This window comes from Eumetopias jubatus, unplaced genomic scaffold, assembly GCF_037043125.1.
Source record: "Eumetopias jubatus isolate StellerSeaLion01/CBP00866 unplaced genomic scaffold, mEumJub1_p1.0 scaffold_17, whole genome shotgun sequence".
Lineage (NCBI taxonomy): Eukaryota > Metazoa > Chordata > Mammalia > Carnivora > Otariidae > Eumetopias > Eumetopias jubatus.
In genome coordinates this window covers 65,346,583-65,369,907 of record NW_028274823.1, presented here as the reverse complement: position 1 = coordinate 65,369,907, position 23,325 = coordinate 65,346,583, and the positions used below count along the sequence as shown (strand labels likewise).

At 42.4% G+C, this 23,325-nt stretch overlaps 1 protein-coding gene across 2 annotated transcripts in view; it reads left to right on the top strand.

Moving 5' to 3' along the window:
• The window catches only part of ARID5B (AT-rich interaction domain 5B), a 176,756-nt gene that overhangs the window by 117,035 nt on the left and 36,396 nt on the right, over positions 1 to 23,325 (top strand). Inside the window, exons 1-3 of one of the 2 annotated variants that reach the window (XM_028123976.2) lie at positions 14,501 to 14,749; positions 16,164 to 16,276; positions 22,302 to 22,506. In XM_028123976.2, the coding sequence (XP_027979777.1) occupies positions 14,746 to 14,749; positions 16,164 to 16,276; positions 22,302 to 22,506 (322 nt within the window). In that variant the 5' untranslated portion in view covers positions 14,501 to 14,745. Of the gene's footprint in view, positions 1 to 14,500; positions 14,750 to 16,163; positions 16,277 to 22,301; positions 22,507 to 23,325 lie in introns of those variants that run through there. The other variant, XM_028123975.2, reaches the window with a different exon arrangement.

The following is a 23,325-nucleotide window of genomic DNA, read 5'->3' as shown; positions in this document are numbered from 1 at the left end:
AAGCGAGATTTGATTGATACAAATTGTTCTTATAAAAACCCAGAGGAAAAGCCTTGTGTACCCTGTGTGGGTTTCAACCTTCCCATAGATTTGTCTGTACTGGGACAGCTATGAACATGAGGTCGCTTTTCTTCTTGGCCCACCATATGCAATTCCATTCCATTGATTGTCTGTTTATTGAGCCCCGACCATGTGCAGAGTCCTCTGTATGGTGATTCTAAGGTACAGGGGATTCCGATGAGCCTGGGGGCCTCAAAAAGGTTGAACAATTCATTTAGAGAATGAAGATACTTAGCATAGTCTCTTTTTTATTTTCATTTTAATGTTTTCTGATCCTATTTTGGCAACACTTTACTGTGTGGCAATTTTCTTTCTTCACTTTTTGTGTTAAGATTTAAAGTGGTCTAAAACATAGAATCAATTATTACCAAGACATGTTCTCCCCCTTTTAACAACCTACTTATTGCCTCTCTGATGAAAGGCTCTGCCAGAGTAGACGACAGTCAGCCTCCAAGGAGGTATACCAGGGGTTTGTGTCAAATGATCCTCTAGCTTTCATTGTACTTATTCTTTCTTGCTGGGTTCTACAAGGTGCTTATCTCTGTGCTGAAGGTTCAGATGTTTCCAGAGTGACAATAACTCTCCCACCAGAGAACCACTGGCCTCTTGAAATGCTTAAAGTAATGTACTCTTCCCTTGTGTCTATGCCTATAATAGTAATAATAATGGCATCCACCATTTATTAGTGTCTTCTGGGTACTAAATAATGTGCCAGACATATTGTCTCATTTTATCTCATTCATAGTCTTTCTCCACCATTCATAATCTTTCAAGAGAGAGATACAATCCCGTTTTGATAAATGGGCAAACTCAACCCCAGCGAGAGATGATGGCTTGCCTGAGGTCATATTGGTTGCCGGGTCTGTGAAGTCAATGAACAGCTACCTGTTTTTCGAAGTCTGTGCCCTCTTTACTTCCTTGTGAAACGTGGGGATCCAGAGCAATTTTACCACCTTCCCCAGTGTTTCGGAGACAAAAGGAAAGATGCTGGATCGCTTTTTCAGAAGCAAACTCTAGGGGACATTTTAAACAAAGTAGATGATTTTGCATGAGACTGTGTTTAATTTCAGAACAGTGTCCTTTGCTGGCGAAGATAATCAGATGTAATGTCATCTGCAACCTCTCTCCGTGCGTGATTTCATAAAACTGGTGTAGCAGTTTATTATTATAAAATTAGTATAGCATAGAACAAACCCGGGATGCAAGCCAGATGAAATAGACAATGAATAGTTATATAAGGTTTTGGAAGCACATGTAGTAGAACACAAGCTCACTGTATTTTCTTCTCAATTGTCTGCTGTTTGTTCATGTTTCCTTTTCAACATGATTGCATCTCAGTTTAATAGCACTTGCCATCTCAGGCTTTATGGTGCCAGGCCTGACATAGTTACATCCCCTCTGTGCTAAAAATATTGCATGTATATATTCAACCGCAGCCCGACATGTTTAGCTAATGGGTTACTCGGAGCTGTGCGCTTATATAATTAAGTGATGTATGTAATTTTGTGTTAACACATTTGCAATGTGTGTTTTCCTGGTGATTGCAATGCTTTATTCTGTGTAAAGTGTGACATTTTAATTCCCGCTGAACAATTTCCTACCTTGATTCGCCTTGTTTTTGTGGCAGGGGATTATTTTGCAATCAAGATAAAAGCATTATTTATGAAATTTCTGGGCTATCCCATTACTGGGAACTTTTAACTGAAGATCAATCTCCTATTTTATTGATCCCTTTGTTAAAAATCTTTATTGGAGTTTAAATTTAATCTCTACATTATAGATTTGCCCAGACTTTTGTCTGCAGGCACATTTTTTTAGGCAGCCCTGCAAGGATGGGGTTCCTTAAAAAATAATTCTCACCAGGCAGTCTGCCATCTTATCTTCCCCTGGGAACTTAATTTCTCTTTTCTCTTTGGTGTCACTGACTTTTTCCCTGTTGAAGGTTCTCCGGGAGAGAGAGCATCTCTGTGGGTTGGAGGGTCTTGGCAAACCAGGTCAGATCCATAGATTCACAGACAGGGCAGATTTCTGTTAAGCATTTAAGTGATTGACAGGAGCTGGGCCTCAGAGTTACAGAGTGGAAATTAAAATGTGGGGGGGATACACTATTTCTCTTTATTAATTGTAATCGTGACCAATGGGAGGTGCTAGAGACAGGAAGGTGAGCCGCCAAGGGCAACCCAGCCCCCTTGCCCGCTGCAGAGGTGTTTATGTTCTCCGGTGGGATCAGCAGTTTAATAAATATTTATTAGACTCTTACTAAGTACCAGGCAGTGCTTTCAAAATATGGTACAGAGAGACTCACTTGTTCAGTAAATGTTTATTGAACACCTACTCTAACCAGGACCAGAGTCTGGTGAGGGAGAGAGACCTACAATTTCAATATGGGATGACAGCAGCTAGGATAGAAGCCTGCATGCTGGAGAAGCTGAGGACAAAGAGTTCCTCCTCCAGCTGGAGGTGAGGGAAATAAGGAAGCTTTCGAAGGGGGTGGGATGCCCAGTGTCAGTCTAGGAGAAAAAGTGAGAGTAGGGGCAGGAGGGAGGGACAAAGGTGGAAAAGGAAGGGTACTGTCAGAGGGAAGCCTGTGAGCATGGGCACGCAGGAATAAAGCCATGAGAGGTCTTGCGGCCTCTAAGGCATCGCTCCTGTTGGAAGATAGCGAGGCCACTCCAAAGTAAGGTCTGCGGTGGTCTGTTGTCCTGGCCCCCAGAGGTCCTCAATGCCCCTCATCCAAGGAAGGCCCCTTCATTTTTCAACACAGCCCAACGACAGCAAGCAAGTGGCACGCACTGATGCCAGTGCTGGACGGTCGCCCCATGGCGTCCCACGTGCTCGCCTCCTGGTCCCTCCCGTTCGGGCCCGAGCACTCTTCTCTGTGGTACACAGAAGATTCGGCCAGGAGGACCCACAGGCCGTGCGCTCCAAGGGAGCTTTCTTGGTTGTATGTTTTGGCATTTGAACACAGCGGGAATGTCCTTGTCAGCTCCCATTTGACTTTATTAATTGCAGTTCCTTGGAAAGTGTGTTTTAGTAATGCGGTCTTGGGATGACGGAGCCCGCCCCGCGGAGACCCGAGAGGAGGTATTCAGGGCCCATTGAAAAGCCATCTGCTGTTGATGCCATGCAACCAACAGACAGCAGTGTCTCTGGCAGCCCCGACACTAGCTGTGTGACTTCAGGCAGAACTGCAGACTCTCTGGGCCTCCCTTCTTTGGTGTGTCAAATAAGAGTTTGGACTAGTGGTATCTAAGGTTCTTCTTAAACTCTGGAATTCCAACATTTTCTAAGTTACTCAAATGAAGAATCCTGCTGTCCTAACACCTGTGGATTCACCAGCACCTAGCAGCGATCTGTGGTTCCAAATTCCTTTGAAAAGCCAAGAACCGCTTTTTGTACTCCATGCCTTGTAATGATTCTCTGGCTCTGTATTTGAGGAGGGGGTCGTCTGCACGAGCCCTCGAATCTTGATTTTCATTTTTTAAGATACAAAGGGAATCATTAAGCCTCTGAACGTTCCTAGAATATATGGCAGTATGGATCAAGTAACCCATTTTATGAGTCCTGTTGCAAGACGCTGTCACCTAGAAGCTCCGTATTGTTTCCAGGCCCCACCCCCCACCCCCGCTTCCCCAAGCCCTGAGGCTGTGGTTAATAATGTCAAAAGAATGTTTTAAAATTGCTCTTCTGTTGATTCCAAAGAGAGCCCTCACGTGGCTAGAGTCCTGGGCTAGGAGTCAAATTCTAAATTTAATTCCAGCCTCTGTGAATGTCTTCGGTTCTCGCCTCCTTACCATTGATCGACGATTCAGTTTCCTCATCTGCAAAATAGGCATAAGATGCCTTGCTCCACAGAAGTGTTTGCAAACAGCTTCGTTGTACCCCAGGATTTGCTTTATATCGGGGCAGAATATAATTTTCCATTCCATAATAGGAACAAAACAAAAGCCCTTTTGAGTGTGCACCTTGTGTAAACGCCCTGTGCTTAAATTCTGATCAATCTCAGAGGTCAGCAAATCCCCACCCTCTTCTTTATTTTTTTTTTTTAAGCTAAACAAGGCTAACTAGGGAATTCATTTTGGAATAAAAAGACATGAAAGAAAGGGTATTTCAGTTTGCACAATAGTACAAAGAAGAACAAGAATCATGTTTGCTAAAGAACTCACAGCTGTTTAATTTTATATTAAAATTACTTTAAGAACTTTGCTAATTCAGAGACAAAACCAAACAACTATTGTTGCAAAACTGAACTTCCACGTGTGAATGGAAAAGCCAAGATGAATCTGCCCCTAAACTCATTAAACTCAAATTTAAAAATACAGAGCATTTTTGTGAATGCAGGTTAGAGGAGCGGCTTTTATCTAAAGAGAAGGCACATGAAGAAGGAAATGGTACATTTGCGGTAATATGATGAAAAATAATTTATGTTCTCATGTACTTTGCCCCCAGCTTTTTCTTAAGCCGCTCAGTCTGTTTTAATACCAGGTTTGTTTGCTTTTTGGGGATGGGCCTGTCAGGCAGGATATTGTCGAAAGACGTACAGCAGAAATTTTAAATGGTGTTTTTAAAAATTAAAATTAAATACCAAATGGAGTAACCAATTATTAAATTTGGAGTTCAGATTTTTATAAAATTTTATTTCTAGAGGCTCTGAATGAATGGTGTACCTACACTTAGCTCTACACATTCCAAGTTTCCATATGTTGCCTATTGTCAGAAACAAATAAGCTGTTCCTTATTTTTTTTAAGTGATTTTCTTCCATATTAGGGAATTATTCAGACTTCTTTCCTTGGTTCCTATAATTCCAAACCAGTTGGAACATCAGTCTATTTTTGGTTATGAAGGAACTTTTAAAATGTGGACATGATTTTTTTTGAAGTTCCTAAATCTCATAAAAATCAGTTTGCTGCATATATAACAGTTATGGGAGTAAACATAGTGAAGTTATCATATGCCCGACAAAGTTCTAATTTCCATATTCCAGCCTCCCCCCCCCCCCCAGGTCCTTCCCCTCTAATCCCACTCCGCATGGGAGGGCTGCTAAATGTAAATTCTGAAACCCATACAACAACATAAGTTTGTGATTTGTGACTGTGTCTGTCAAGGATGAATGTGCTTACCTGTATTCGATTAAACCCTGTTAGTTTCTGGGTTTGTATGGTCTGCCCACCACATCACATAGATTCACCACGAGAGGGCAACCAAGAGTTGACTTTCAAGCTAACAAAGCTAGAAAGGGTTTTAATATCAGCTAAGTGTTTTCACTTGCTAAGGATTTATTTCCCCGCCTTCCGATTGCCACATGCAGCCTCCAAGTTTCAACTAACAGCGAATAATAATCCAAATAAAGTTCTTCTGAAGGGAAATATAGACAGACTGGTGCAGACAAGAGCTTTTGCCCAAATAAGGATCCCTTTTTGGAGACCCCATGTGTTAGATAACCATCAACTGACAGTTGGTCATGAGTTAATAATGTTGGATGCTGAAATATGCATACCATGTTGCTATAAAAAAGTTTGGAGGACAAAGACAAATACTGGTAAAGTTAGGTATCAGAAACATACCAGAGGTGTGCAGACTGCTTCCCTGGCTGTAGGTGGAACCTGCCAAGTAATTTCATTTAAAAAAATGTTATAAGTACTACACAGTAGAATGTGTAATATTCACTGCACAATTTGCTGGTGTTGTAGGGATTTGCTCTTAATCTCTCTGCGTGTTACTGCCTTCAGTGCTATAGCAACTCCTGCCTTCTAAGAAAAGAAAATATTTCCTAAGCTTATTTCCATTGCTACCATTGCTGTTCTTTTTATTTTTTTTTTTATTTTTTTTTTTTTTACAATGGGGACCCTAACAGGAGGGGTTGGGGAGGGTTTCCATAAAAGAATCCAGGTGGATGTGTGGCCCTTTGATTGGCCTGTTGTATTTGGAGGGCTGTTAACGTCTAGTTCTGTTTCCGTGTTGTTGCTGCCACGGGAATCAAAAGGTGAGGGGTAGAGGGAATAGGCTTTGATTTCAGCCACCGTGACCAGTGGGAGGCTGGTACATTGGGCCAGGTGGCCACGGAGCAGCTAGTGTCTTCTTGGAGTGACACCCCAATGGCCATTCGTGCTAAGAATGAATGCGGAAAGAATGTGTCTCCTCCTCTGCCCCCTAGAGTTCAACCCTTTTTGTTCTATCGACTTTTCGGGGCTTATCGGAGTGCTTTGTCTTCACTGAATAATCTCACTTTTCGTTGTATAGAACCGTGGGACTTGAAGCACCTTGGCAAAGCCAAGAAGGCCATGCCCTTGGGTGCCTTTAGGACTGACTGTATCTGATCTCTCTACTTACTTGCAAATGAAATCTCCAAAAAGGAAAACACACCCAGACCATGAATTTATTCAACAATTTGTGGTTAAGAAGCTTCTACCTTCCAACCAGCCAAAAATCATTCAAGGTCTGTTTTCTCTTACTCAGTTTGCAAATGGCTTACATTATACCCAACCCCTGTTGGTAACTAGAGAGAACACTTAGTAAAAATAATAATTAGACAGCCTCTTTTTCTCTGTCTCTTCTCCTCCTTCCCCCCAAGTGCCCTGTCAAGGCTTAACATTTGCTTTGACATCTTAGTTAAGGAAGTTAATGAAATAATATCTTCATTGGGGCCATTGAGTAACCTGGAGTCAATGATTACCAGATCTGAATTTTGCAAAGGAAATACCTCAGCTTTGGCAAAATTCTCAGAGACTAACATCGATGCGTGACTATCCTTACATATAACAGTAAATAAAATCCTAAATTTCAGTGACACTTTGAATCACCACTTTGCTGATGATTCTGGCTTCAGATGTTAATCTTGTTCTGTCTACTCTTTAACACATTTTCAAGGACCTATCTGTAATCATAACATTGAATTGTTGACTAAACCAGCAGCCCCCAAGAGAAAGATAATGCAAGCCACATGTAACTTACCATTTTCTAGCAACCGCATTTTAAAAGGTAAAAAGAAACAGGTAGAATTAATTTTAATAAAGTGTTTTACTTAATCCAGTATATTCAAAATATCACTTCAATATGGAATCAATATAAAATGTTATTAATGAGCTATTTTACATTTTGTATCTTGTCCTGGAAATCCAGTGTGTACTTTATGCTTATGGCACATCTTAGTATGGTACCAAATTTCAAGTGCTCAGTAGCCCCACGTGGATAGTGGTGACCATGTGAGACAGAGCCCCTCTCAACGGTCATAGAAACGTTTTATCTTACACTGAAAAAAATGGGAGGGAGTTCTAACCTCTTCTGTGTATTCTCTTTGTTCATCTGATGACTGTCTGTCCACATTTCTCCACAATGTGACATACACTCAGTCCCACTACCCAAGCACTCTAGCTTGCCCTGCCTCCTCACACACAACCCATTCTGGACCCTCGCTCCACTCGGCTTCAACACATTTTCCAGTATAGTGGCTCCTATGTAGCCACAAGCAAATGAAGCTCAGACATGGTGCTGGTAGCTCACAGAAGAGAAAAGGGCTGGGCGGCCTTTACCTGAGCAAAGAAAAATGTCTGAGAGCTTCAGACAAACAAGAATAGCCATCTTTTTACTTTTAAGTAAGAGACTTGTCCAACTTCTTCAATTATTCTTTCTGAAAGGTAGAAAAGCATAAAGAGTGTGAAAAAATCCCTTTTAAGTATAAATTCCTTTTGGGATCTCTTAAAAAAGAGATTGGAAGCTTATTACTTGATGACCTTTTACTTTTTCTTGTATGTACGTGTTTGAAAAACTGAAATTTCTCTCATAACATATTAGTTCAAGTCTGTAAGAAGTTAAACACCTCTATGTTAATACACACACTCACACACACACACACACACACACACACACAAATGTCTCTTTTACTTTTTCCAAGTAGGGAATGTTTTCTTTAGAGATGTAGCAAATCAATTATCCTCAATGTTGAAAATGGAATATCTCATTTCCAAACCTGGAGAAATGGCTGAACAAGAATGTTCTGTTTATATGAGTTTAAAAACTGTTCTGATATTTGCTGCTCCTTGCAAGGCTATTCAGCACAAAAAATGTTAACTTTCACTTCTGTGCTGTCCTGTTCAATAGTAACACCACAGAACACATCAATCATGGACTAGATGAGCAGGATTTTTGATTGTAACAAAAAGAAAAAAGAGAGGCAAAAATCTTCTGTGTTTAAGAGGTCCTATCTTTATAAACTTCATAAATTAGAGACATCAAAATGTCCTTAAAAAGCATTTTCAGACTGGATCCTTAAAATAGCCTAAATTAAAAAAAAAAAAACCAAGTATCTTAAATTAATATTCTATTCTTATTCCAGACAATCATACCAAGAGAGACTAAATCTGTGTTTATTGAATAGTTTTCAAAAAATGGAAACACAAGTTATTTCAAAATCTTAAGAAGAACTACACAGTAAACATTGAAACAATGCACTTAATCTAATTGTTAATAGCTTTCATGCAGTTTTTTTCCTCAACGTCCAGCATGATCTTCTCCCCTAAGAGTGGAGCCTGAGCCCCAGGGCCTGAAAATGGACCCTGGGTACCTGGCATCCAGTGAGAAGAATAGCAGGAGAAATGAGTTGCCGGGTAGAAGGTTGAGCCCCTATGGCATTTTGAAAAAGACCATTTTTGGTTTTGCTGGGTTTGCAACTTCATGACAAGACCTTGCGGCTGGGGAAGGAAATCTGACCCTTTATTTGCAGCGGTAACACGTGGACCAAATGGCCACCCGTATGTAGTCTGTGCACCAAGCTAAGTCCTCAGGTATCCACTCCGCCCTGATGTTTCTTTACAGAATTGTAAAATTTGGACTTTTAAGGCAAAAGCGTCTTCCACCGGCTCCTGATGCCATGGTACGGACACCTCATCACCTCAAAGACAAGTAAGCATTTGTGAAAGAGCTGTGGGCCACCACTTCGGTCCCTTTCAGGGATCCTGAAGGGGACCTTTCCCTGAGAATGGGTCCCCTGATGGATATGTGAGTAGCCAGGACAAACCAAAGGGAAGCTGAGGGTTTGAAAGTTCGGGCACGGATTTCAATCTCCTTCCCTATTTCCAGAATTCTCTCCTTAGAGAGTCAGTCTCCTGAAAACCCAGACTCTCCTCACTCTGCACCTAGATTTAGTGCCCAGATTTTCCCCTCATTCTCTAAATGGCAGTGAAAAGTGTCCCTAATCCCTTTCTTCTTTGCCAGCGCCCTTGTAGACAAGCCTGTTATACACTTCTAGAACATTTCTGCATTCCTTTGGAATTCACTACATTGTTTCGGAATAATATATAGATAACATTTGGTCATTTAAATTTCTCTCCCTCCTCAAGACACAGAGGGGAAATAAAGAGAAATCTGCCTGTCACTGCTGGTAAAACCTGATTAAAAAAAAGGTTTGCATGTGTTTTAATGGCAAGAACGCGTGGAGTCACATGCTTTCAAACCAATTAGCAATACAGATGAGCTAGCAAATCGAGTTCCATTTATAGGGTGGGGGAAGGGGAGAAGTCAAATTATCTGTGTTTTTAAGTGTTTCTGAGAAATGAAGACCTCTGGGGGCAGAGAGAAGGCGGGTCAGGAAATAGCTATGCAAATCACATGCCTATGAAATTACTAAAACTTTGATCAGGAGCATTAACAATTGCTCCAGCATTCACAAGTATGAAACAAAGAGTGAGTAAGACTGGACCTGTTTTGGAAGGGATTACAAGAGTGTTTACTTACATGGTTTGTTGAGCAGTCAATGAAGTCCACGGCTGTTTTGGACTTAAGCTGCCCGGGCAGTCCAGGTATGACAGACGCACTAAGACATTCCACTCTCATTAGTGACTCGTGGGGATCTCAGCAATGCTGACAAACAGTCAAAGTGGCTGGACCTCGTGTAAAGCCTGCTTCATTTTTTTCCCCCCTGCCCTCTTTCTAACCACACAACTGCTCACCCTGCACAGGAGGTGGGAGGGAACCTGGGTTCTGGGAGAGTGTAGTTCATTGGAAATGCTAAATTGTGGTTATGGGCATGGTGGTCCACACAGCACCAGGGGAGAGCTGGGGGCTAAGGCCAACATGGACACTCATGGTGGCCACGACATCCAGGGTGGCGGGCAGTGTGATGGGTGCTCTGGGGCACACACGATGGTCAACGCTCAGGGCAGCCAAGAGTGAGGGCATTTTGCGGCTGGCTCAGGCCTCGGTTCATGCCTCTGAACTATTCTCCTTCATGCCTTGATTTGAGAAAAAAAAATTACCCTGGAAAAGGGAACCGTCAGAACAATTGTGGAGAACGATAACACTCTTGCAGTGGCTTTTGTTTGTTGTTTGCCTTACCTCCTGCCTCTGGCTGTCAAGTCAGCATTTAACGTTGGAACGGCCCACAAGATGGAGTCGGGTGCGTTGATGGCCCCGGGGGCTCGTGTCTCAGACAACACAGTTGCCTCCCAAACATTCCTGTTGGGTGTAGAAGGTTGTTTATGGGAAAACAGAATAAAAGTAAACTTGAAAAGTGTTAAGTCTGTGTGTCCTGAATGCTTTGCGCATTCACAGAAAGATTCAACCAGTTAACAGACTTTGAGCACTGCCGGCGGCCGCTGCCGCTTCCTGACACCGCCCTCTTAGGTGTGGAGTAGTGAGTGTAGGGAAGATAGCTGCGGATTTGAAATACACATTTTAGGGAATCATTTTATGAATTTTTAAAATAAAAATGTTGACTTTAAGTTAAAGCCAAAATGAGGGCTGAGAGCTTCTGTTTTTCTTTTTTCCCAAGTATTTGAAAACTGAAATTCTGTAAGAGATTATCTGTGAAATGCCTTTCTTTTATTACACCCATAAATTTCAGGAGTGGCTTTGATCAAGCCTTCTTCCATGCTTGGTTACTAGATCTTTTACTCATACATTAATAACTTTAAAAACACTCATCCTATTTTTGTTCTAGTGAAAGAGGAAGTTTCTAAATAGTCAAAAGGGAAACATTGAAAATAGAACACAGTAAATGATAACTAAATTAGGGTATTTTTTTTCCAGCAAGAGCAATGCTCCATGCTGAAACTTGCCAGAGTATTTTAAGATTATTGTCTATAAAGAAAATAGATCAGAGAATTGAGATCCTCAGAGGAAAGGCCTTACAGAAATGCAAAGTATTATCAGAAATGCGTACTATACAAGGAACGATGTTTGTCAGTCCCTAATACATCAGTCAGGGGAGTTTAGTTTTCTGGCTTGTGTTTAGTGTTTAAAACACACACATACACACACACATGCATGCACGCACGCACAACTTGCAAATCAAGTGAGTTAACGCTCTGCCAACTTCCTCTAGATATTGACCCTGGGGGTCAAACTCTTAGGAAAATGAAGCCTGGTTTTCCATCCCCCTAATTGCAGTCCCCACCAACAAGCAAGTCCTATCTCTAAGTGGAAGCTCACAAAGAATTTCTCGAGAGAATATGGAGCTGCTTTGGCAACAAAATCCTCTCTGCAAAATGAGAAGAAAGAGTTGTTAACTGATGAGTCAATCCCGCTTTTATAGCAGTTTATCTTCGTGGTATTTCCAAGAGCATAAATGTTATAAAAAAAGAGAGACGGTCATGACAGGAAGAACACAGTAGAAAAAAACAGGAACGTTTAAGCCAAAAGCAATTTACTTTGCCAGTAACTGGTTACATTTCCTTTGTTTTATTATTATTATTTCAAGAGCTGGGGTTGAGCCGAAAGTTTCCCACACCTGCGCTGCCTTGACACATAACTTGTCAGAACCCATAGTGAAGGGAATATATAAATGAATGCCTGAAAACTCTGAGTTTCTAGACGCTTTAAGAAAAGAAACAAACCCAAAAACCTTGTTTTGCTTATGTTGCCTAAAAAAAAAAAAAAAAAAAAAAAACCTCTATTTTATTAATGTTTGACAGAGTTAAGAAAAGGAAAAAACAAAACACACAGGTCAGATGTCAAAGTAGCCCGGAGCACTGGCGGTCACTGATGCTCCTGGGATTACCGCCGATGGAAATAGTAGTGACTTCACAGAGGTGCGTACTTGTTAATTTCATGACGCTGAGTAAGAGGAACAGATGGGCACTCAGAGAGGAAAGATTTTTTAAAAACCACAGAGATCTTTCACTGTTTAGGCAGAAGAATCAGTGGCCCACTGCAAAGGGGGAATGTGCATGGCGCTCTAAGTTTTATTAGACCTGTGTGGCTTTAGTGGAAGCCTTTTACCTGCTGCTGAGTCAGGTCGATGGGGACCCTGCTCCATGTCAGGTCTGTAGGATGCCGTTGGCTGCCTGAGATGGACTCTAGCACCCTTGTGCTATGTGGTGTTTGGGGGAAGCTCCCTGGTGCCTGCAAGCCCAAGTTAATCATATAAATATCTCATTATGAGACAGAATGAGGGCCAGTGTCTGTCTGTCAGAAGTTACTTAAAACAGGGACTCTGGATAAAGTCCAGCGGCCTGGGTTGGAATCCTTCTGCTACCTGTAACCAGTTGCATGACCTAAGGCAAGTAATTTCATCTCTGTCTCAGTTTCCTGGTCTGGAAAATGGGGATAATAATCTCAACTTCCTGTTGGTTTGCTGCGAGTTTTAAAATAGTTATTGTATGCAGAGTGCTGACTGGCACAGAGAAAGTGCTCAGTAAATAGCAGCTATTATTATTATTCGTGTGTAATATTGAAAACATTCATGTAAAGAGCGTTGACTGAACTCCGTGAATGAGCCAGGCCAGAGCTGGGCTGTGGATTATATACACATGTAAAAGTCACCGTGCATTTATTGCTTCACACATTTTTTTTTTTGGTAGTGGAACTGACTCGAGCCAGTTGTGTTCTCAACAAGCATGCTGCCAGCTTCCCACACCCCTGACCACCACCACACCATAAAGCATTTGTTTTCACTCACCCGCCTGGCAAATGATTTGTTCTCTTGACTCTGTAAGAACAAAAAGTAGCCTGGGAACCAGAATTTTTACTCCCCCGCAAAAAGCCAGCCCCTCAATCCCAAAGCTTTGCCTGGGGTCTTACAGATCCCAGAGGTTTCAGATTGTATTATGGGGGCTACCCACGCCCCCTAGTCCTGCAGGCTCCATTCTCCCTGGGACTTTGAACATCTGCTCTTCAGGGCACTGGGACATTGGAGACAAGAAGATCACAGTCCTTCCGAGTGCCAGACACAAAGGCTTAACGGTCATCAGGAACCAAGGGCCTTAGGTTTTTTGTCTCAATTCTCAGAGCAAACTTGGAAGTCGCTGGGTTACGTTCCCAGAGCTCAAGTGTAAATAGAGAAGGTGAAGGCAGTTTTACAGGTGCCCGGTGTGACAGGTACACACAGGGGCAGGTTGGCGGGCTTGGCTCGTGAAGACTTGAAGGAGGTACATGTGGGCATCTTTAGTTTCATCCGTCACTTATTCATTCACCAGGCTGATATCATGTAATGCCATCTCCTGGGTGTGTGCTGGGCAGGTGACAGATGAATCCCACATGGTCCTGCCCTGAAGTACCCTCCAACTGAGGATAATAATAACCCATCAACCACAGCTAAAGTACCACGAAGACCGTGGTACCTTCCAGAAGAGAAAGCCAGGAAAGGAGGGCAGAGGAGAAATGAGAAGAGAGGTACCTGAGTCTGAGGCTTGAGCCATTGGTGGGATTTGCCTAGCCTACCTGAAATGTCAGCGACTTGCCTCATTAGGAACAAAAGGCTTTTTTCTCTTGATCAGGTCCCATTTAGAGTTTAAGTTTGCGTGACCAGAATATTAGGTGCTAGCCTGTTCTAAATTTAAAATTCTCAGAATCTGCTGGGGAAGGGCATGTCCTTCTCTGGGTTCTGAAAACAGCTCAAAGAATGGAGAAAATAGACCCGATTTGAGGATGACCTATTGTCGGTTCCCGGAACCTTTGCCTGTATTTAAAACAGCCTGTTCAGTACAAGTTCTATCTAAAAGGCCTTTGGGATTTGAAAGCTTTCTGGAAAGAAATGCTTTTAGGTTTAAGTGTTTTTTTGCCAAAATGTGAGGAAGGAGAGATCATAGTTAACAAGTCTGAGAACAGAGGCGATACTGTTTTGTTTCTTTTTCGTGAAATGTCTCAGACCTACCCCATGTCAGGCTCCCTTTCTGTCAGCTTTCTGCTCAGCTATTATTTTGATAAGGGACATGAAAGTACATCCTTCCCTCACGCTCATTAAAGTCTTAGCACTTGGGTCCGTGGTGGAAACACTTCTGTGCTACCCCGAGTCTTCAAACCAAAATAGTCCACGCCCTGGCTCCAGGCTGAAGCCCGGGTCAGTTCATGGAAGGTGGTGGCATGAGACTGTGACAGAGGAGAAGGAGGTCTGGATCCACAAAACAGGCCCGATGAAATCACCAACCCCGCGCAGGGGGGGGCCGGGGGGAGGGGAGCAGAGCCCTCCCTGCCAGTCTGGCAACTCCGGCAAAGTCCTCAGAGCTCATCCCACACACTCCGTGCTAGTCACTGCTGTGTGTTTACGTGAGTAATGGAGCTGCCGGGGGAGGGGAGTTGTAAGCAGAGCGCGGAGCCTGGCAGCTCGCATTCACATTCGCGTTCGCGTTCGCGTTGGGAGGGAAGCTGACATCCACACCAAGTCAAGACTTCCAGGGACGGGGCCGGGAAGGAGTCACATGCTGTAGCTTTCATGAGCACAGACATCCTCAGGCAGATGTTTGTCGACTGGAATGGGTAATCGCTACTTTCTCTTTGCTTGATGTTTGTCTGTGAGTTTGTTTACCTGTGATAATTCCAGGCTGGCTTTGGGGGATGGACTTCTGGACGCTCCTCTGGGGAGGGGGGGGAAGGAGAGGAGAACGGGTTTAGGAGGGGGAGCCTGAGCCCCCCAAGCCACTTTTTAAACTTTTGCCGGACTGTAAAGGAGCTAGCTCTGCTTTCCTGAGCTTTCCCAACAGCAGAGCTGTTATCCACAGTAGAAAAATCAAATGAGTGGGACTCGTTATGTGGATGAGATGAGTACAATATCAAATGTCCTAAAACCCCTGGTTAACTGTGTGATGTCAGGAAGTTGAACAACAATTAACAGCGTTCTAGTTGTTCAGAATTGGTGCTGTCATCATCCTACCTTAAAGCAATAAAAAAAAGTGTGGGTGCCTCGAAAGGGCTGGAAGAAAACTGCTTGGGGGATAATTCATTTGTTTGGAATTGTTCAAGGGCTGCTCGATTAGTGGTTTGTTTTAATTTTGCTCGGCTTGGGTGACTGATGGAGCTTAATGTGAAAGCTGATGCTGGACAGTTGGAGCACGAGATAAATAGCAGCCCTCTTTTTGCTGCTTTCTCTGTGGATCTTAAAGGGATTCGAGCTCAACATCAAGGATGAAATGGAACTTTGATTTGCATCTTGTCTGTGGCTTTAAAAAAGTATAATCTTCACGGAATCAGGCCAACCTCAGTGTGATCTTTGCAAGTTATTTTAAATAACCCTCGAGATCTTCATAAAAACTCTCTTGAAAAGGAAAAGAGAGCATGCTGATTTGAATGTAGCTGCCAGATTTGCTGCGATTTAAAACATGCTGGTCGCAATATTATTAGTAAATACCTGTAAGAATATCTTTCCGATTGTTATGATGAATGTTCTTTCTGTTCTCTCTCTCTACTTATTTGTATCCAATCAGCTTATTTGGATCATAATTTCAGAAAACACTCATGTCTCCACTTTTGAGGCGAGAGGCTTTCAAATGCTACATTACTATGATACTGTAATGGGCTGGCATATCACCTAGGTTTCTGAAAACCAGATACAAAACAAAAGGAATCATCTCAGAGCCTGGCTTAGAGTTGTCCTTCAGCTCAACATGTTTCTTTTCTAACAGTAGGGAAGTGCATTTTCCTGATCATTGTCCTTGAGAGCCGAGAGCTTCATTTTATTTATACTAATTAGACATGTTAGCTTTGGGAAGAACTGTAGAGTCTACCAAGACGCAGCCCTTCAGAGAAGGGGGCATAACGTGAGGGTTGGCTTCCACACATGGGTGCGCTCCTCCGAACAGGTTAGAGGGCACCACTCTGTTAACATTCTTGGTCTTTAATAAGGAAACCCATGCAAATGACAGTGTACATCAGTTTGTTCTTCGTTTGTTTTCAGCGCCAAATCTTAAAGGCAGACCACGCAAAAAGAAACCATGCCCACAGAGAAGAGATTCGTTCAGTGGTGTTAAAGATTCCAACAACAACTCCGATGGCAAGGCTGTGGCCAAGGTACGGTCATTCGCTCCCTGCTCTCTATTTGGTTGCCTCTTTTTATTTTTCCTTTTTCTCTTTATCTCTCTGCTCTTGTGTCTTGGTGGCAGTTTTCAATTCAGAATCTGGCTTCGGTATTCAGAGCTCTCTGTATCGGTTCCCTCCCCTGGGTGGTTGGGGGAGGGGGAGTGCAGGCATTTTGATTAGTCAACAGAAAGGCTTCCCACCTCCCAGTCTGGCCTGTTGGGTAAAGGACAGATGATTAAGTGCCCACGTCATTGAAGCTGAGGATTTCATAGAAGGTGACACAATGACATAGTTTACTCTGCTTGTATCAAAAATAGACCAAGCTGAACCATCCTGTTTCTGAACGTGTTCATCTAAATATGTTGCAGAGATTAACAGAGGATGAAATTAGAAATAGCTAGAATTACGTTTTTTAGTTATATTTTTTCAAAGTCACCTCTCATTTACCTTAGAGTAAAACTGAGGCTATTTACCTGTACGGAAAAATAGTTACAGGGATACAGGTACCCATATAGGCATTTGTATCTTCTTGAAGATCTCTATTAACACAGAATGAAAATCCAAATTCTAAACTATTTTTCGGGCCCGGGCCAATTTTGCCCAAGCATTCCTTGGAGTCTTGAAAGTGCATGCCTGAGGTATTTAGCACCATGAAGGGTGAAGTGTCACTTTATATTTTTAGACTTACCTTTTTGACTTTTGTGAGGTTGGTCAGATTTGCACGGTTCTGTTTATTGGGTCTTTGTGCTTAGGTGTTGATTCTGTGCCAAAGACAGCAATAACCCCCTTAGGACTGGAATTGAAGACCAGATTTCAACTGATACTATGTTTCCAGATCCAGGAAGTAAGCTTATGAAAATGGGAGCATTTTCACTAGTGGTGAATTTGGAAGATTCTGATGTAGGAAAATATGAATTTGGTTCTGTGTTGACAGTCTACTGTTACTCTGCTCTGTATACCACTCCTCTTCCCAGTTTAATGAAGCCAACCCTAGACAGTCACAGTTTACAAGTCTTACTTTCAGCCGATGATTGTTTAATCAGGAAGTTCTGAGGACTTTTTGGTTAGGATTTCTTCATGCTTCCAAGAATGCAAAGGGTTAAAACACAGAGATCAACCAGTAGAAATGTGTATTTTCTGGCTATACACAGATCTGCTTTCCTAAAGTTACTTTTGTCCTGCTCTTTTCACCTTCTGCAAATGAGTGCACATGGGTACCAAGAATGACATTTTCTAGTAATTTGAACATCTCAGCCCTAGAACTACCTCTCAGCTTCCGTGGTCTCAAAGAATGTCAGCAGGAACAGTTATTCCCTGTGATGTGGTTTGCAATACTGTAGAACGGACTGAGAAGGTTTTAGGATCTTAGCCTTCAGCGGAGCTTGCACTGCTGGTGTCTTATGTTGGCACCCTGCCCCATACCTCCAAGGTGACATCATGTGTTTACCCCAGTATGTTCCGTACCTGAGCCCAGCAGGATGAAGCTCCTTCCCATGTCATTTGGAGTTACTAATGAAGTATGCCTCTGGGAATTTTACAAAACATCAATTCGTATGAGCGAATTGATCTGAAAGACCAGCACCTCCAATATTTCTCACCAGGGAAGGCTGCTCAAGACTCACAGTAGGACCCACAAAACTGAAGAGAACAGGAGCCTGTTCTGTATTTGATGTTCACTGACTTCTTAGGAGGGATCGTAGTCAAACCTGGGTTTTCTGAGGGACCGTTTCCACACCCCTCCCACCAACGCTACTGTTCAGAATCTTTACAAGGAGGTGGATCACCCTTCCATTGTTGGTTTCAGTGGTGAGTGGATGAGGCACCGGCCGCAGTCAGCCCCTAGGCACTGGTCTAAAGACCTAGCTCTTCTCAGAGTCTTGGATTACAGTTCTGCCTTGGCTGCTTCCAACAGGTCTGGCAAGACCACTTCAACTAAAAGAAAGAGACTAGTAGATAAAAAGTATGGCGGGCTGGTGTGTTGACACCAGCAGACTGATGGAAGGTCTCTACGGAATGAACAGGCCACCTCTGGGACCAGGATAACCACTAGAAAGGCATTTATGTCTTAAAGGGGTCTTTTCTCATGAAACACTGTGATAGAGATTACAAGCTTGTGACCATCTGATCACTTGCTGACCTGGAAGCAATATTTCAAGTAACAGTTTGGCTTTATGACCAAGACCTGTGTGACTGTGTCTTGCAAAAGTGTCTCAAACAGACTATTTCTAACCATGGATATATACCAGCTCCACACAGCAAAGCTCTCTAGCATGAGAACCTCCTGGATTTGTGGTCTGCATGGCTGGAAGAGCAGTTCGAGTAATTTGTCCGTTGCCATCAAAAGGTTGCACTCTCTCAATGTGAACGTAAAAGCCAGCTTTGTAAGACTCTGTTTGTTAGGGACAGAGGATCCCGTGACAGCAAAAGTCACCCGGGGAAGAGGCTATCAGTTCTCCGAAGATGTCTTGAAAGTGTCCAACCAAATCCTGCTATTTCCCTGGGATCATCTTATGCAGCAGATGTGGGTCCAAGCCCATTCATATGGTGATCTGTACGAGAAAAATCTTCTCGGTCCAGGCCTCTAATGGAAGGCCTCCACAGATAGAAGGCAAATGACTTTTCACATTCTGTAAGCACTTTCGAAAGGCCAGAAGTATATTACAGGTGGTTTATATTCTAAAAGGAACAAAAAAAGGGAAACCATGGTGTGGTATGCCATATGTTCTTTCACTTAAATCACAAACATCCCTTTGATATTTCACAAATGTGATACTTTCGTTATTTTCACTATGTTTCATCCAGTTTGGTTCTCAGAACCACCCCCAGGAATTATCCTTCCTGCTTCACTGGGAAGAAGATGAGGGTCTCCCAGCAAGTTAGTGAGCACATCAAAATTAGACTATAGCTTCTTCTTTCTTGCTGGTTCATCACATCTTGCTGCCAGTCCAGTGAAAGGATGTGGTTAATATCAAATAGGTGGTGGTTCATTGAAAACATTAAATGTGGATTCTTTAATTAGCACTTCCTCAATCACTTTAGAAACCCCAAAGCTCTTAGTGAACTCAACAAGTAGAAGGTGTTCAGGTTGGGAAAAACAGATCTCGTAATTAACTGTCACCATCAAAAGGTTGGTCTTTCTCAAGGTCAACATGAAGACCAGCTCCTGTTTCAAACTGCAGGGGATTAAAATGAGAATATTTGGGGTAAATGTGAGAATATGTAGAAAGGAACTTGGCTAGGTCCTACCCAGAAACAGAGTAATAGCCTAAAGGGCTTCTTTATGTTAACTGAAGAAATGGTATGGAGCTAGCCCGAGAAACGAAACCGCTGCTCACTTCTTACAAAGCCTTTGCGTGTCCCCACCCCCCGCCCCCGAGAGGAGAAACCTGCTGGCTCACCCACCGGGGTTCAGGGTGGAGTTCAGTGGGCGGCAGCCTGGCTTTCCCAGGAGCCTTCTCTACAAAGCAGGGAGTCTGAATGATTTTGGACCTGGTTTGTGCACCTGGCCCATGCTTTCCTTCTGTTTCTGGGTATTTCTGCACAGTTTGAGGCAGAAGGTTAGGCAGCCATCTAGACACTGAGGGAATGCTCATACTCCCTTAACAGTGGTACTTCTGACCTCATAATATAAATAATGGCCCATGATCGCTGCAAATTTAAGACTCAGCCTGTTTTATATGCAAATCTTATATCTACTCCTGTTTGTGCAAAACCAGGGTTTGGAGTGAGGCAGACCTGAGTCTAAACCCAGAGTTCTGCCCCCATGAGCCGACTAACAAAATATATAACCTCACCAAGCTTCATTTTCCTCAACTGTAAAATGGAGCTAGAGGCCTCCCTTTGATGGTTGTTATGAACATTTGGTGGACTATGAGAAGCCCACAGCACTGTATCCAGCTCATTGTGGGGGCTCAATTGATACTGGTTTCCTTCCCTTTGCTCAATATACAATAGAAGGAATGGAGCCCTTTTATACTTTGGAAACCACCTAGTTTTATCTTGTATTCCTCATTTGATAGATCATGTTTCTAAGCCGTAGGTTTTGTGATGCCTAGTAATAAGATATGCTTTTAATTGGAAGTATGTTTTGACTATTGATTCTATTTTTTTATGAGTGTCGGTAAATTATAGTGTTTAATACCGCACAAGCCCTAGAATGAGACTACCTGGGTTCAGATTCCAAGCTCACCACTTACTAACTTGGACATGATCCTGTGGCCATCACTCATCTTCTCTGTGCCTCAGTTTCCTCATCTCTAACGCAAGAATAATCACGAGCCTCACTAGGGTTGTGGACATAAAATGAGATAATACCTTAAAAAGTGCTTAGAACGGAGTCTGGCTACATCGTAAGCACTCATGAAAGGCCAGGGGCAATACAGATTAAAACTGGAATGATTTTCTGGTTTCAAAAAGCCATTAAATTAGAGATTTCATCAGAACTTGAGACTCAGTCTAAAATTTGACAGTGAGAAATGATGACGACATAAAGTTTCACAGGATGTTCTCCTTAATGCAATGTGACAAAGTGCTAAAGTTCGAAAATATTGTAAGTAAAAATTCTACATGGAAAAATGTTTTAGTCCCATTTCCACAGCCCCTTAAAAATTAAAATCTTATCTAGAGGCCCAGTTGAATGATTGTACAGGAAGTTTTATTTTTTCCAGAACCAGTCTAAAGATATTAACCTCACATGTTCACTTGAGAGAATAAGTTAAAGAAAGCCCTGGCAGTAGGATACAGTTCCCTTTTATAAATAAGCATAGCCTTTTATATTTTTAAGGCCTGAGAAGGAGACACTGAAGGGAAAGAAAAAGAGGGGTCAAAAATCTGAAATGGAAAACAATGTCGAATATGTGGGACATTTTTATTCATAACATTTCCCCAGCACTTGCCCTCTTCTCTTCGATGTTAGATATAGAGATGTAAAGAATATCGGAATGTACACATTCCCCATGGGCGCACTTGAACTCAAAGTCTGACCCTTTGTACTTCCCCCTTTTATAATTAAAATAGCTCAGCAACTTAGCGTTATATTTAACAACCATCAAAGGCTTCTTGTAGAACATGGCAGTGAGCAGGGAACATTAGGTTAGCCACTCAGTTTGCTGAGTTCCATATTCACCTAGACTGTGGAAGGAACAACATCTGGCACGTTGGCTGCCATTAATTTTTAAATATGGCGCTTTCCATTTACTCTTCTTCAGTTTTTAACTGACCTCTACTCTTTCCTTTGTGGCAAGTTAATATCTCCTATTACATGCTCAGAGCTGACCAAAAAGCCATTAGAGTGGTTTCTTTTGTTTCCTGCTGAGGTGTATCTGGGCATCCCCCTCAAGTGAGAGACAGAACACATCTTGCTGGTGTTCCTGATGCCAACATCTGCCGGCATTGACATGTTTTTTTCAGGTGGCTGGAAATAGTAGCAACAAGAGAAGTTTACTATGAAGAAGTAAACTTTCTTTCATGTTGATTCAAAGTGTGAAATACGGGACTATTTACTAAGAAGACAGGGCTTTGTTCAATGACATTAACAGATGGTGCCCCTTGGGAAAATAAAAGTGTGTAAAGAGGCAAAAGAATGGTCCCACTCCCACCAGATGCGGACACTGTTTCTGGTTTCCTATCAACGTACTTGTAAGGACTCTAAGGCTGGCAGAGTTTGGCAAACCATGGTCCCCTCATCACCTGTTTCTATAAATAAAGTTTTATTGGAACACAGCCGTACCCATTCGCTTATATGTCTGTGACCACTTCTGTGCTAGTTGAGTAGTTGCAACCGAGCCGATCTGGCCCCAAAGCCTGCAATATTTACTACCCGGCCCTTTACGGAAAGTTACCACCCACTGGTCTGAGACAATTCATATTCAGTGTTGCCTCCAAAAAGCTCCTTGAGGGCAAGGTTAATTTACTGGCTAACCCCTCCCACACTGTGAGAAGTGTCACGGCTGTATCTTTGTTGAGCATTCCAAGGCGGTACTTGATTTGATGTGGCATATTTTCCCCCCTTTTCCAGGTGAAATGTGAGGCCAGGTCAGCCTTGTCCAAGCCGAAGAATAACCATAATAACTGTAAAAAAGTCTCCAATGAAGAGAAACCAAAGGTTGCCATCGGTGAAGAGTGCAGGGCAGATGAGCAGGCTTTCCTGGTGGCACTTTATAAATACATGAAAGAGAGGAAGACGCCGATAGAACGAATACCCTATTTAGGTTTTAAACAGAGTAAGTATGCTTGTTTTCATTTCTGAAAGATCAAAACTGCTCCTATTCTTTAAATTGGGAAAAAATTTTAACTCAGGGTTATGTTGCAATCCTAATCTGGGGATGATGCTCTCTCTGTTTATACTAAATCTACAAATCATCCAGCCCAGGAATTTTTCTCCCTGCCCCTTTCCGCTACGCTGTTCCCTTCTGGGGCAGTTGCAGTGAGATATTTATAGGCTTGAATCCACTGATTATGACTGGAAATAGACATGTTGAAAGTTTCTCATTTTCTGTTTTGTCAATTTTGAGTGTCTGTAACGCCTTTCTTCTGAGATAATAATATGACGTCGCTTTATCAGGCCCAGATGTTGCCTGCAAAAAAGCAGCTTTAAAGAGGACATTGAAAGGTGGACAAAACAACCAGAAAGAGAAAACGTATTTCCTAAGCCCCAAATTTGTTAAGAGATAACAAAAACCTGACTTCAGAGGAAACATGAAATACCCAGATTTGAACCGAAAGCCCAATTTTGGATTACATTTAAGCATCATAATACATTTTTAAGTAGAAAAGGAAACTCGCAGCTGAGCAGAATTCCATAGAAAAAAGAGAAGAAACCCAGATCCAGTCCTGATTTCACAACTGAATATATATATTTTGCCTCTGTCTGGATTTTGTAGCACACAGAGCAATGAGCCCCTGGCTTGAAATTGTATTTTCTCCAAACGTATCTTCCTAGATTAAAACCATGTGTCATTTTGATGAAGAATGTCAAACCTGTATGTTTTACATAACAATTTACATACCTAATAGCAATTGGCACTGATTGCAAGAGAACA